Source organism: Zootoca vivipara, chromosome 13 (genome assembly GCF_965207765.1).
Source record: "Zootoca vivipara chromosome 13, rZooViv2.hap1.1, whole genome shotgun sequence".
NCBI lineage: Eukaryota > Metazoa > Chordata > Lepidosauria > Squamata > Lacertidae > Zootoca > Zootoca vivipara.
In genome coordinates, this window is record NC_142596.1 from 47,127,316 (window position 1) to 47,142,694 (window position 15,379).

Below are 15,379 nucleotides of genomic sequence, written 5' to 3' on the forward strand. Positions count from 1 at the left end.
CAAGACAAGGATGCCCCTTGTCCCCTATCCTTTTTATTATTACACTTGAAATATTATTAAACACAATAAGGAAAAAGGAGGAAATCAAAGGGATTGTGGTCGGTAATAAAAGACATAAAGTAAAGGCCTTTGCCGACGATATCATAATAACCTCAGAAGACCCAATTATAAGTATTCCCAGTGCCATCCAGACAATAGAAGAATATGGGGAATTGGCCGGCTTAAAAATAAATTATAACAAGACAAAAATATTAGTTAAAAACCTCTAGAAAAAAGAAGAAAAAGTATTACAAGAGAATACAAATCTCAAAATTAGTAAGAAAATGAGATATTTAGGAATAGAGATATCAACTAAATCAATTGATTTAATCCAGGACAATTATTTGGAAATTTGGAAACAAATTAGAAAGAAACTTGAAGTATGGAGGAAATTAAAATTATCATTTACGGGTAGGATATCAGCTATTAAGATGTGTGTGGTTCCCAAGATGAACTTTCTTTTCCAAAATCTCCCACTGTTGGGAACTGAGAAATGCTTTAAAGATTGGAAGAGAGACATAGCAGAATTTATATGGAACGGGAAAAAACCCCGGATAAAATATAAGATATTAATTGATCACAAGGAAAGAGGGGGATATGGTCTCCCAGATTTGGAAATATATCACGATTCAGCGGCACTAGTTTGGATTAAAGAATGGATAGAGTTAAGGAATTTTGATTAATTGGACCTAGAAGGTGATGGGCTAGGATTTGGCTGGCATCATTATATGATGAAAGATAGAGTAGACAAGAGAAATATTTTCATGTTTAATATAATTAGGAAATCACTATTCAAAGTTTGGATAAAATATAGGAGATTTTTTGAAGCAAAAACCCCCTGGTGGCTCTCCCCTGCTGAGTTATTGGCAGTGAGAAGGCGTAATATGGAGGGCATTTGGCCTACATATCGCGTACTCCTGGAAGAAAAAGAAGGAGTATTGAAACTAAAAGAATATACAGAAATCAAAAATTATCTAAATACGTGGCTAGATTACTTCCAAATTAATCAGAGATTTCAATTAGACAAAAATGTGGGATTTGAAAAAGATAAATCAAAATTGGAAGAAATTTTAATCGATAATGAAGGTAAATATATATCCAATTTGTATCAATTATTGTTAAAATGGGAAACGGAGGAGGAGCTAACAAAAAATTATATGATCAAATGGAGCCAGGATTTGGGTAAAATAATTAATTTACAGAAATGGGAACAATTATGGAAAAGAGATTCGAAATTTACTCCAAATTACGATTTGTTAGAGAATTTATTTAAAATGCAAAATCAATGGCATTTAACGCCGGCCAAACTAGCTAAAATGTATCCTAGTGCCAATAATATCTGCTGGAGATGTTGCAAAGAAATAGGCACATATATTCATGTTTGGTGGAATTGTGATCGTATCAAGGAATTTTGGGAATTAGTTTATAATGAGTTGAAAAAAATTCTGAAATATTCTTTTAAAAAACAACCAGAAATCTTCCTATTAGGAATGCTGGGAGAGGATATAAAACCTAAAGATAGATGTGTAGTGAGCTATGCGACTGCTTCAGCAAGACTACTAGTCGCAAGAGCATGGAAATCACAAGAAATCCCAAGAAAGGAGGAATGGTTAGAAAAATTAATTTTATATTATAACTTGGCAAGAAAACACGAAATATTGAAAGAAACAAATCTGGAGGACAACGTAGGGAAATGGGAGTCACTTACCGCTTATCTGAGCACTTATATAGATAAATCGTCTCTCCTCTCTGATGTAGCAGGACTCTAGAAATAAAAAGAGAGTAAATTAGCTATATGAATGTTATTGACATTGTAATAATCATAATTTTTTTTGTGAATTTAGTAGTTATAAAAATTAAGTACCGGTACTTACCGTGTAACAACGTGTGTGACCGGAAACAAGTATAGTATAGATAAGTCTAAGTTAGGTTGTGAAGGATCAGGGATAGGGGTGGGGGTAGGACTCAGGGTGGGGGTGGGGGATTTTTTGTATTTGATAATGTGCTGAATTGTTTTGTTATGTTTTTGTTTTTTTCATTGTTGTATTTGTTTAAATTATTAATAAAAACTCTTAATTAAAAAAAAAAAGAAGAAGAAGCTCAACAACTTTTGACTCCCCTAAAAAGCTCAACAACTTTGACCTGAACCCCTAAAAATGGGCTTTCCTCCCTAAAAAAAAGCTCAACAACCTGAACCCCCCAAAATGGGGTAGATCACTGCCTGTTTTTAACTCTGTGAGTAGATCGCAGTCTCTTGGGAGTTGGCCCCCCCTGCATGGCTCCCGGAAGCAACATGTAACACATTCCCCCCAATGCACTACCTGTATATAAGACGAGCCCAAAATTTCAACATATTTTAATTTAGAATAACCTGGTCTTATACATGGAAAAATACGGTTATTCTTTTGCTTGGATGGAGAATCATGAGGGATGCAAGTGTAGAAACTAGCCTGCTGTAGAAAGGTAATATTAGCATCCATTGCTCCACCCACTTTTGATTCTGACTCCACCCACCAATAGCACTTGTGTCCATCCACACACACACACCCCCAAAAAAGTTGCCTGGCCTGGAATGTGTCAAAGAAGATTCCCCCACCTGTTTTCTGTTCTAAGCACCTCAGGGCAGGCGCCTGTTCTCCTGGACTTTCAAAAAACACTGCATATCTGATGGCACAAATGAGCATTAATCGTTGCCGTGCACTCGGTCATTGGCGAGCAGTAGGCCACCCAAATGCAGCAGAGCGCGTTTTCCCACCTGGAGTCTGGAAAGCCACAACAGTCTCAGATGTAAGCAATACACGTTTAATTCTGACAAGACACTTCCGACAAGCCCCACCTTTCCATGGCTCGCCGGCCACCACAATTCTGCGGCAAGGGGAAGGGAAACGGGCACAGATACAGAACATTATGATAAGGTAAAGGTAAAGGTAAAAAAGTGATATTCCCCCCCCCCTAATTTTTGCAAATTAAAATGTTTTAAAAAGCTGGATTTTATATTTTTAAAATTGGGTTTCCCTAAATAAATTTAAGTTTTAATGCTATGACAACTTTCTTTCTTTTGAAAACAAAAACAAAAACCAACCTGGTTCAAAATGAAACTGGATTTGACGCAAACATATCATCTTATGACCCTCTTACATACTGACAGGAGGCCACTTTTAATCGTAAAGACCACAACTGCAGCAAAAAGATATTTGGCCAACTGCTGAACCACTTCTTCACAGTAGCCTGCTGGGTGGAGTTTGGGGAAAACTCGGGGGCCCCAGTGGTCAAAAACTTAGAGGCTCCCCACCTGTACAGTATTGTATGGTTCTGTTTGGGAATACAGGCAGCCCACCCTCCTTTACAAGTGTTCCATAGGTGGTGCAACCATGTATACTCACATCGCACCAAACTTGGAAGTGACCCGGAAACGTCATAAAAGACCTCACTATGTATCAAGCTTTGGAGAAAACGGGAGTCTGGCCAGTGAGCTGCTCCAGCACTTTGGCTGCCCGGGTGAGCCTGTCTCCACTTTCCCCAACACAGATGTTCAGGCAGTTTGCGGATACGCAACTCCTGCATGAGGTTCTCCTTCTCACCCTTGTCTTGTTGCACCATCTTGGAGGCGTGGATTGCAGGAGAAATGAGAAGATAGCTGTTCACTGCACTGTATGCAGGGCCAAAGCTGAGGAGATCTTGGAGAAAGGGTTGAAGGTGCGAGAATACGAGCTGAGGAAGAATAACTTCTCTGACACCGGCAACTTTGGCTTTGGAATCCAGGAGCACATTGATCTGGGGATTAAATATGATCCTAGTATTGGTATCTACGGCTTGGACTTCTATGTGGTTTTGGGCAGGCCAGGCTTCAGCATTGCTGACAAGAAGCACCCAACTGGTAGCATTGGGGCCAAGCACCGAATCAGCAAGGAGGAAGCCATGTGTTGGTTCCAGCAGAAGTATGACGGCATCATCCTTCCTGGTAAATGAAAACCTTCCAGTATAAAAAAAGCCAATAAATTTTTCCACCATTTTTAAAAAAAGGGGGGGGGGAAGACCTCACTAAAAGTGTGGGCCAAATTGTAGTTTTTGCAGACTTTTCCCAATTGCACGTGATTTCATGGAAGCGTGCAATGACCCGGAACTCAAACCCCGCGAAAATCAGGCATTGCCTGTACAGAAGAAACATGCCCCATCTCAGGTTGTTTAGAGAGGTTTCTCTACACTGTCAAGTCAATATGTTTTTGCGATCGGAGCAAATTGGTATGCTTAGGAAAATAAATGAGAACATAATTTAGGGTTTTTTTAAATGTGGTTTTTTTTTAAAAAAAAGTAAAGTTCTCTTGGCTTAAAATATCAACACCTGCCTCTTGTTCCTGACCTGCTCCAAACGCTGGCTGAGCAGAGAACTGTCAGCAGCAACACTGCCCTTGAGCCCTGACAAGGCAGGACGATTTGCTCCAGGGAAGGAGGGCAGAGCACCACAGCTCCCCACCTATTCTGGCCCCCGGTGCGATCTGGGTACTTGTTCGCTCTAGTAAGAAGTTACTTGTACGCACAAACAAACTTTCAAACGTCTCAAAAGAGGCGTTTTTACTGCATTGTCACGGGGAACGGACATTTGAGTAGCAGGGAGTCCAGAGTCCCCTTGCGCATGAGGAATCTGCTGCATGCCCCTTTGCCTCCATGCTAGCGATTCTGCTAGGACGCAATGCAAAACATATTTGCGTTGGCCACACACCACACTTCAGCAGAATGTTAACAACCCCATCGCCTTTTTCGAGGGCTTAAAATGACATAATGGTTTCACAAAATCTTGGGACAACTTGACCAGTAAGGCTGCTTTTCGATACCCTTTCTTTCAAAAGCATTAAATTGCTTTATTTGAAGAAGATTGCCAGGGGTGTGGTGGGTGTGGCCAGGAGAGAAAAAGAGACAAGAAGCGTCAGGAAACAGATTTTTTTAAATTTTATTCTACACTTCATGTTTATTTAAGAAAAGCATTACCTTGAACAGGAAACATTTGGAATATGGATGCTAAGATGTTTTATTTATTTATTTTTAATTTTTTAGGAAAACCCCTTGAATGTGGATCAAGACCTGTCCAGGATGTAAGCATGACCAAATGTGTCAATTTCAATTTCTCGCGTTTTTTCTGATATTACAGTAACTTTGGTCTGCCCCATTTTCTCACCAGGATGCAATTTTTATAAATCCTGCACAAAAATGTGATTGTACTTTTGTGCACGCTTCTCTTCATGTAATCATTTCTCCCCCCAATTTGCAAATAATTCCCCCTATCGCAATGCATTTTTGTCAAGTGTCATTTTTTTCAAATATAGACATCGCCGTGTCCGCTTTCCACCATAAATGCATTTCTGAACATTTTTCGGCTGTGGAGAACTGCATCAGAAAATTCAGCGAGCGCAAATCTTGAAGGATGGCCGTGTTCTAGTTCGCAAGTTTGTTCTGGAAATATGACAACCTTTAAAGTGGACCAATTTCCTCCACCGCTTCCCTTTGCCTGTCAGGATGAGCCCCACCCCCACCAAAAAAAAGCAGGAAACACACCAACATTGGGCTGAAACATACTTGGTTCAGCTCCCATTTGCTGTAACATGTTCTGGAGGCTAAGTTCCTAAGTTCTGGCCTGGGACTAGAACTCCAAACCACCCGGGTTCTTCATAGCATCTCCACTGTTGCTCAAAGAGCTAACTTTTGTTGAGGCCTGTTGGACGCAAGGGAGAGATCCAGAATTTCTGGGCTAAGAAAATGAGAAATCACAGGGCGGGTGAGAAGGTTAGGCTTATACAGCCACAGGCATCCTGGCAAGTAGCTGCTTTATCTGCATTAGCCTCAAGACTTCCAAAGCTGCCACTACCATTTCTCGATATGACTGCAGGCGCCTTAACGCCACTGTTGTCATGATCTTCGAGCAAAAGCTTATGAACTGGGGACCTCGACACTCTGGTCTGATGCTGGAGATGTCACCCAGTCTCTTGTCCACCTGTCTCAGTGCTGTGGGGGCACTGACTGGCAGTGGGTCTGCAGGGTTTAAGAGGGGGCATTCCCAGTCCTACCCGGAGATGCCTGGGACTCAACCAAGAACCTTCTGCCTGCCAAGGAGGTGCTCTGCCACTTAGTTAGCACTGCAAAGAAGAAGGGTTAGGAAAACAAAGGGCAGCCCACTTAGCCGAGCGAGTTGCCATTTTTAAAGAGAGCCGGTAATGAAGACTTCAACCTGAGTATGGCTTAGTGAGTAATCAAAAATTCACTTTGCAAAGAAGACTGTAAACAGAGCAGGTTATTAGCACAGAGTGCATCTTTAGTTAGAAGAATTTAGTTGATTAAAATTAACAATCATACAGTTTTTTCCTTTAAAAGTTTCCCAAAGTTATTACAAGAAAGAAGTGGTCTTTCATGATCTTCTGTCTATAAAAGGCTTCGGAGTCTTTCTATTCATCATGAGGGAGACATAATCGTAAAACAGGGAGGGGGAAAGGCAACTGTAGTGTTTTCCTTATAAATGACACCTTGCATTCATATGCCACTCAAAGTTTATGCCACAGGAGCGCTTCTGTTTTCATTTCAAACTCTTCGTCCAAAAGCAAAAGGTTTATCAGCATTCCCTTTTAAATTCTCCTTATGGAAACCAAGAGCTAATATATATATATATGTGTGTGTATGTATAAAATATATAAATAAGAGGGCATTAAATCATAAAGTTACTGTAACTTAATTTTCTAGCTAGACCTGATAAAGTCTATCAAAGCTACAGACTGTTAAATAAGAACCACATTATAAAAATTAGCAAGACAGAAACCGAGCGCCAATCTTGCAAACTCAAAACCAAAATGGTACTAGTCTTTCTTTTTTAAAAAAAAAAGTGCAAAAAGTATACAAGGATAACTACGTATTAGCAGAGTTCGTCCCAAATTAGTTCCCAAACTTGCCCCAATGAAGTTGAATTCAATGTTGCCTCCTCCCTCACCCCCTCTCTTCATTTTTAACCTGCATTGCAAGTCAATTTTTAAAAGAAAGGATAACTACGCACATTAATGTCCAAATGAACTCACTATCGGACAAGCACAGAGCGAAACACCCCCTTAACACAAGCGCAGCATGCCAGCCACTCAGACAGAAGTCCTTGACGAGTCCTTGAAAGGGTACAAACTCAACACTGCATAAAAAAACAGCACACCTGTAGGATTTCACAACCAAATGAGAGCTTGCTTCTGTCCCGCTTTCAACAAGCTTGCCTTTTCCGCCAGCTCCAACCCGACCCCACCCAACCCCAGACCACGGGTACAGTTTGCGCTACCATGTTTTAGTGTACAAGCAGAGGACACCCCACATCCCTCTCTCTTCTCCTAAGATGTATAAGGATTATGGGTGAACCAACAGTCTAGAACAGTATATAGTTATGTGCAAATATGTCCACTAGCGCCCTTGAGTCTCCAATCTATTCTTTACGAGGATGGGGCTCTGGCAGACGCAGGTTGCAGCTGCTTCACAGTCCGGCACATGGTCTACGAAGAGGGCTATTAAAAATGGCAGGTACTTCTCATTATATTGAAGTGATTAACAAAAAGGAGGGGGGGAGCAGGAGAGAAGAAAATCTAATTTCCATGGTGCAAATGTGAACCTTTTATGCGATGCTCCCACAAGCTGAAAGTAGGAAGTACCAACTGCAGTAGAAGGCTAGGTTGAGATTAAACAGTGAGTAGGGAGAGAAATCTGCAACGAACGCAACTGTAAACCACAAGCCTAGTTCCCCACCCCCGCACTCCCCAAAGTCTCTTGTACACACACAGTTCAGCCCGAACCGGCCTCAGAAAATTCCACTCAGTTCTGCAAAACCTCTTGCCAAGTTAGGTTCCACCACCTTGGCCTTTATAGGAGGAAAGGATTGGTAGCGTTAGCAGGCTGGGAGGCCGAGGGCGGGAGCCCGGTACTGTGAAGAGGCTGAGCCACTGCGCCCACAAGCCCCACGTTCATCCCCTGGCCCATTCTGGTAAGAGATGCCACGGTGCCCATGACTGGCATGGGTGCCATTGCCACCGGTGCCACGGAAGGCAGAGGTACAGGCTCCATGCCCGCTGCTGGCACACTGCTGAAGGACGGGCTGCTTCCCATGATGGGGCTCGACCGCAGCTGGTTGAGAGTGAGGGGCTGAGGCTGATTCACTTGGAAGGGGTTGATTAGAGATGGAGCTGGAGCGGCGGCAGCAGGGGCAGCAGCGGCGGCGGCGGCCGTTCCTAGGGGAAAGAGAGGCAGGTGAGCCTGTTAAGGATATCTGATTTGAAAGGGAGTCATCCACGCAAATACAAGACAGATTCCACACCATTCCAAGCTTCCCCTGAAAGATGATACATTGCCCAGGCTCCCCCAAAACCCGAGGCAGAAGAGTGTGATGCCCTCTGCTCTGGGGTGACATCTCTTTAGAGGGCAACAGGGTTACACATCTGAGCAATGAACGTTGCCAGAAAAACTGTCTGGAAAGAAAATGCTATTGCCCCACTGCCAATAGCTTCCTAGCACATCCAAGACACGATTCTGCAGTTTGCCAAGGTGTCTCCCTTCCAACGTCTCCCTTCCAACTGTGCTCACCTCCCTTTGTAAGGTTTGAGAACCTGAGAGTTATCCCAAACATTTGCCTAAGTTAACAAATGCAAAACATTCCTATAAACCTCACTCTTTCATTTCCTGTTTGTTTGTTTGTTTGTTTCATGCCACCCTTCCATTCCAATCCCAGGGCAGTTTAAAACCTTACATAGAAGGCTTTCAATACGCAAAATTTGAAACCAATAAAAGCGCATTTTAAGTAAAGAGGCCCCTGACCGTTAGGTCCAGTCGCGGATGACTCTGGGGTTGCGGAGCTCATCTCGCTTTACTGGCCGAGGGAGCCGGCGTACAGCTTCCGGGTCATGTGGTCAGCATGACTAAGCCGCTTCTAGCAAACCAGAGCAGCGCACAGAAACGCCGTTTACCTTCCCGCCGAAGCGGTACCTATTTATCTACTTGCACTTTGTGCTTTCGAACTGCAAGGTTGGCAGGAGCAGGGACCGAGCAACGGGAGCTCACCCCGTCGCAGGGATTTGAAACGTCAACCTTCTGATCAGCAAGCCTAGGCTCAGTGGTTTAACATGCAATTTAGAATACAACCATAAACTCCATTAGTTCTCTAAACCCAGGTATCATTAACTCCCTGCCCCCTGCAAGGCCTGGGTGAATAACCATGTTTTCATGAGGCACTAAAAGGTAAGCAAGATTGGCACCTGCCTTACTTTGGGGGGAGATGGCTCCACAAACTGAGCATGACAGAGAAGGTTGTCCCCCCCCCCCAGTTGCCACCAGATGCATTTCTGAAGGCTGTGGCACAACCAAGAGGTCTTCCTCCCAAGGGATCAGGAGCTGGTGTGCTATATATGGGCAAAGGTATCCAGGTCCCCAAATTGTTCAGGGCTTTATAAGTCAACACAACACAGTCTTAAACTCGGCCCAGTAACAAATTCCTGCCAGTGCTGTTCTTTGAAGGGAATTCTGTACCAGCCTTTGCCAACCTGGCACCCTCCAGTTGTTTTGGAGTACAGCTGCCATCAGCCCCACTGGTGAAGACTGCTGTATACTGATTTCTTCTCGCCGCTTTTGCAGATGGACAGCCCTGACAAGCAGTCAACTTCCAAAAACAGCACAGGCACTCCATAGACAGAATGAAGAGGGTTACTTTCAGGGAGTGCCTCGGAGCTTATGCGTGCCTTGTCAGATATATTAGCGTTTTGTTTTCAACAAGAGGCAGTCTTGGAAACTCCCCCTAAGTTTCAAAAGCAGCTCAACATGAAGAATGAAAACAGAAGCCTGGAGCGATCGTAGATGCACAGAACCTGCTGCACAGATTCTTTGGACCTGGCCCATATTTAACATATGTCATGAACATGTAACTTAAGCAAGCCATATCCAGGGAGGGAGGGAGAATCTGGAAAATGGCAAAGAAGAACTTTCCCAGGATATGACATTTGGGCCGACTGCCAAGCTACGAATTCCTTGTACACAGTTTGGTTTTTTTTGACGGACCTTCGTGACCCTGGTAATAGCTTCTTCGTGAGCGCCGATAACAAGAGGGGCAGGGCATTAGCTGCTAAAATTTGGCTGTCTTCCTCTGAGGGTGTTCTCAAACTACTGAGAACTAAAATAGCCAGAGCAAGTCACTGAAGCTCAAAAAAAGGTTGCTTGACTGTGTTTTGTAGTTGCTTAGTTCCAATTGTATCTCCACATGCACCCCTTGGGCTTAGGCGCTACAGCACTCCCCTTACAAAACCCTTTCATCCCCAGGGCACAGGTGCAGCAGATTTGGCCCACTTTGGCCCCAAATCATGAACTTGCTCTCAAAATGCATGAAGGCAAAGCCACTCATCGAACTTGATAAGCCGCCGCTTTAAAGGTGGAAGAAAAATACAGACTGCTCCAACCTACAGAACTGTCCTGCTACTGAGAATGGGAAGGGAAACAGCCTGGTGGGGGAACTTACCATGTATGCTACCTTGAGCCCCTTAGAAAAACGGCAAGATACAGCATAAAACATACATATATGTATGCAGTCAGTGATTAGATTGTTACATACAGGATAACTCTACCAGTGGCAATTTAAGCTAAGGTACAAGTTCAGTTTCAGTGAGGATATACTTCTAGGTGGGCAAGAGAAAACTGGGCCTCAACTTCTGTTCACCATGCGGAAAATGCCAACAACATTAGCAGCCTACCTTGCAGGGCCACTGTGAAGACACACAGGAGCAGCACGTGTAAACTATCAAGGCTTGGGATTACTCACAAGGGATGGACACCTCCCTGCTTCTGAACTGCATTTAGTAGGTGGGGTGTTGAGCTGGGTGAACCCTCGAGTCTGACCAAGCATGACAACTTCTGTTTTTAGTGACTGTTGCTGCACCCCCCCCCCAATTTGAACAGCAAATTTGCTCTCGAGACCAAGATGTACCTGGAGCCAAGAACGGGTTCAGTGAAGGGGCTGGCTTGGGAGGCTTCGATACCAAGGAATCCAGGTTCACCAGAGCAGCGTTGGGGCCCAAGAAAGACTCGGGAGTTTTCCGAGCCGTGCTTTGTTTACTCGAGGCTGAGTTGGCAGGCTGAGAGTCAAAGAGGTCAGGGCTGGTCGTGCCACTGTTCTGGGCTGACAAAGTGGAACCTGAATCGCCAGAAAAGAAATTATGAATTTTTGGGGGGGGAAGGGGGGGGTATGTTTCCTTCATGTCAGAATACATGCTTCTGTATTTGTAAAGTATTTTGTTTGTCCCTGTTTTTACTGCCATGCTAAAGGACTGCAGTCCTAAGCCAATGTGCTTAGAACTCAATGGGGTTGCTTTTAAGGCTTAATGCATTTAAGGCTGAGACATACACCTAACATGGGGAATGGGGAACGTTATAGCTTTCTACCACTAGAGAGCCTCAAATCATGGTGTGTATGTGCTTGCTTTTACTTCCCCCAAAATCACTTCATTTAATGGGACCATTAAAAGGTGTTGCATCTAAAGCAGGTCAGGCACGAGTCCTTCCCATTCTGGAGGAATAAGGACTCTAGAATCGCAATTACAGGGTAAGATAATAGAAAGTTTCTACAAACTGACCTTAGTATCCTTCTTTAGAGTGCTGTTGGATACAGACACGGATTAATTGTCTCTATGGAGAAGACATTCAGAAGCATGAGATTTTTTTTTGACTCTCCTCTATTCTATTGCCATTACAAAACTGTGCATTCAGCCATGCCCCGTGATCAAAGGGCTTGACTATTTAAAAGAGAGAGAGAGACAGACAGACAGCTTGACCTGCCTTTAGCCAGATCACACAAACCGCTTAAATCAAAATACATAGCTATAAAATAAGCAGGGTGATGTCAGATGTGATTCTATTTCTTCTACATAGATTTCCGCTACACAGGGAACCCAAAGGTGATGGACTAGGCAGGTGTCACGTGGCTCGACAGGAGAGCAGGTGCTTTGCATGCAGAAGGGTCCCAGGTCCAATTCCTCTCAGGCAGGAGATGGGAAAGGGATCTCTCTCTCTCTCTCTCTGCCCAAAGTGCTGGAGTGCTGCCGCCTTTCAGAATAGGCAGTACTGGGCTATAGGGCTGGGCAATACCATCTTTTCAACACCATGATGTATCACCAGCTAAACATTGTGATAGGCTGATACATCGCAATGTTGAAAAGGAAGGTGCATCATTCGGCCATGGTCCCACAAGGCGCTCAGCTCCTGCCGCCACCAGCACCTGGTGCAGGGAAGAATGAGGCAGTCGGAGAAGGGAGGTAAGGCGCAGGGTGGCAGGCGAGCCCCACCCACGATATACTGCCAGATGAAGGCGCCATTGCCCTCTGGCCTTCAAACTGGTCCTGGACAATGTATTGATACATCACCCAGGCCTACTGGGCCAAGTGGATAAATACGCCTGAACTAGCATAAGACAGCACCCTCTGTTCCGCCACACCATGAACAAGCTCCTTTTTGGCTCGGGGGGGGGGCAAGAAAATCAAATCCCAACTGAGCTGACGTCTCTCAATAGCTGCAAAACATACAGTGCAACAGGAGAGCCAAGCAGCTTCCCAAATGCCCTCAGGTCAAACGCCTTGGAGCAAAGTGCACTGGGAATTCCAGAGTAACAACAACTGAAACCAGCGGGGGAGCCTTGCACAACAATGCTCTTGGTCAACTCCGGTCTGTTTCAGTGGTGCCCGCAGAGGAGTCATTCCCAGTGGATCATGTGCTCTCAAAATCTTAACTCAGAATTTCCACTCAAGCCAAATTTCTACAGCATCCTCTACCCCATTAGCCCTCGGCTGAATTTACTGCAACTGTGACATTTTTAAGGTCTCCAGGCTTTGGGCTGTCAGCCTGAAAGGTACATCTTGATTAAAAATTATTGAAGGACGAAGTTCTAAATAAAGATTAGAAAATATGCTTTAAAAATATGCAGTTTCCCCTCCAAAATACTGGCCTTTTTATCTTCCATTTATGGTAAGTCTAGACACAGTTGGAGGGCGGGTGGGTGGGTGCAGAAAGAACACTGGTGCAACTGGAAATTCCAAAGCTCTATCAAGCTCAAGCACCACCTTTATCGCACATTTGTTTGGCATTTATTTCACACATACCTTGCTTTTTAGATGTCCGAAGGTTGTCGAATTCAGAAAAGTCATCTTTAATTGCCCCATTCAAGTTGCTGAAGAGGTCAAAAGATTTACTACCTGCAGGGCAGAACAACAAGGTCCTACTGTTAGTGGGCTTCAATTAAGCTACAGCAAAGGACACATCTGTAAGGCAAGAGGTGAAGCTGCTTCCCCTTCTGTCCCAGCAGAGGCCAAACTGTCCCTATCGGAACTGGGAATGTTACCTCTTTAAGACAAGCCTTTTCCAAGCTGGTGCCCTCCAGACATTTTAAACTACAACTCCCAGCAGCCCTCACCAGCATAGTCAATGGTGAGGGGTGAAGGGAGAAGCTGTCCAACAACATCTGGAGGGCACCAGTTTGCGAGTGGCCCCTTTAGGATTAGCAGAGAAAGTGATTCCACTCCCTTTGTCTTAAGAGAGATTGGAGGACTTATTTATTTGATTTCATTCCCATTCTGCCCTACCTCTGTGAAGCTCCAGGTGGCTCACAGGGCTCAGGCTGCTTATTTTCAGCAGTACACCTGCCATTATGGCCGTCAGGCCACTCTCTGGTCCAAGCAGAAACAAGTCAATCCACTTCACAGGGCACATGTGTGACCAAGCATGGCCCAGGAGTGACAAAAACAGGTGAGGGGAGAGGGACCAGCACTGCAGGGCTGACAAGGTGCTACCAGCAAAGCCCAAAATGCAAAGGAAATCAAACTCTGGCTGGCCCCTTGGGATAACTCAGTCAAGGAAGTGGTCTGTGGCCCAAAGGTTGGGAACCACTGGCCTAGAAAGTTCACCTAAACAAAAGCAAAACACAACCACCCACCACTGCCCAAAACAGACCATGATATTTCTAAATGGTGCATTTGCAAAAGTGTTAAGATTCTGTGCCGGTGCCAACCATCCCCGCAGGTGCAAGAACCACCAGCAGGCATGTGTTTTGCTGATAACTCCACTAAGAGAGGTTTCCCCAAAAGGAACAGAAAGGTGAGTCGCAAACATGCTGCTTACCAGAAGCAGAAAGAGGCTTGTTTGCTGGCACTGCTCCCCAGGGATCAACAGCGGCTTTTGTTGCCACAGAGGATGGCTGAGAGGGACCCCAGGGGTCTACATTCTTTGGAACAGGCTGGGCAGCAGAGGGCACTGCTGGGGCTCCCCAGGGGTCGGCTGAGGCTGCTGGTTTGGCACCTGACGGCAAAGAAAACATAATCCCAAGTAATACATTAACGGGCATATATACTTGAGAACAGGCACTACCTGTGAGATAGGCTAGGCTGAGAGTAACTTAGCCCAAAGTCACTCAATGAACGGATAGCTAAATTAGATATTTGAACCTGGCTTGCCTGTTCCTGGGCCGACACACTAACCACGGCGTGGCTCTTTCACAGTTTCCCAAATCCTTTCCCATTCTGGACTTTCCCAGGATCATCTATCAAGCACAGGATCAGGCCTGGGTGCATCCCGCATGCCAGCAAAATGACATGGAAAGTAGAACAGTTTTAGACAAACTCCGGTGGAATGACCAACACTTCCTAACCTACCCCAACACAAAATGTTATTTGTCCTCACGTATGGCTATGCTTAAAATAAATTCCACTGAAAGACAGCCACCATGTGTACATAAAGAGTTCTTAAAATGCAAATTCCAACACAAGATTCATAGAATCATAGAATTGTAGAGTTGGAAGGGACTCCAAGGGTCGCTTAGTCCAACCCCCTGCAATGCAGGAATCAGTTTGGTTTAGCACCAATAAGCGAATGAATTTGGTGCAGAAGGGAGCAATTAGTGCCATGAGATAAGAAGAACATGATGTCCCCCTGATAATGTTCTTATTTCTCATACTTCATTCTTACGTTTTTATTACAGGGAGTTCAAGGCAGACGCCTAGCCATATCCTCACCAAGGGGGGAAGGGAATATAAAAGAGAGAGAATGGCTGGCCCTAGATCACTCTTGGGGCACCCTGGTCTAAGAGCATCCAGGAACAGGCAACCTGGTGCCCTCCAGATGTTGCTGGACGACCAACTTCCATCAGCCCTAGTCAGCACAGCCAATGGCCAGTGTTATAAGAATTTTGAGGTCATATATATATATATATATATATATATATATATATATAATAATTGTTCATAAAACATGTACATGAATGTACAGTACAGGCACATGTCTGAAGCAGCACAGGAAGACAGGCCTTTCTGAC

At 44.5% G+C, this 15,379-nt stretch overlaps 1 protein-coding gene and 1 pseudogene across 3 annotated transcripts in view; one reads left to right on the forward strand and one right to left on the reverse strand.

Moving 5' to 3' along the window:
- Window positions 1-3,471: 3,471 nt before the first annotated feature.
- On the forward strand, window positions 3,472-4,061 carry LOC118092941 (large ribosomal subunit protein uL5 pseudogene; annotated as a pseudogene). The gene has a single exon (XR_015946896.1). The product of XR_015946896.1 is annotated as a large ribosomal subunit protein uL5 pseudogene (transcript).
- Window positions 4,062-6,317: 2,256 nt separating this feature from the next.
- Window positions 6,318-15,379, reverse strand: part of EPN2 (epsin 2) — a 40,940-nt gene continuing 31,878 nt past the window's right edge. Inside the window, exons 6-9 of one of the 2 annotated variants that reach the window (XM_035130998.3) lie at window positions 14,191-14,367; window positions 13,176-13,268; window positions 11,012-11,218; window positions 6,318-8,276 (exon numbers count right to left, since the gene is read on the reverse strand). In XM_035130998.3, coding sequence (XP_034986889.3) covers window positions 7,912-8,276; window positions 11,012-11,218; window positions 13,176-13,268; window positions 14,191-14,367 — 842 coding nt within the window. In that variant the 3' untranslated portion in view covers window positions 6,318-7,911. The remainder of the gene's footprint in view (window positions 8,277-11,011; window positions 11,219-13,175; window positions 13,269-14,190; window positions 14,368-15,379) is intronic. The other variant, XM_088657424.1, reaches the window with a different exon arrangement.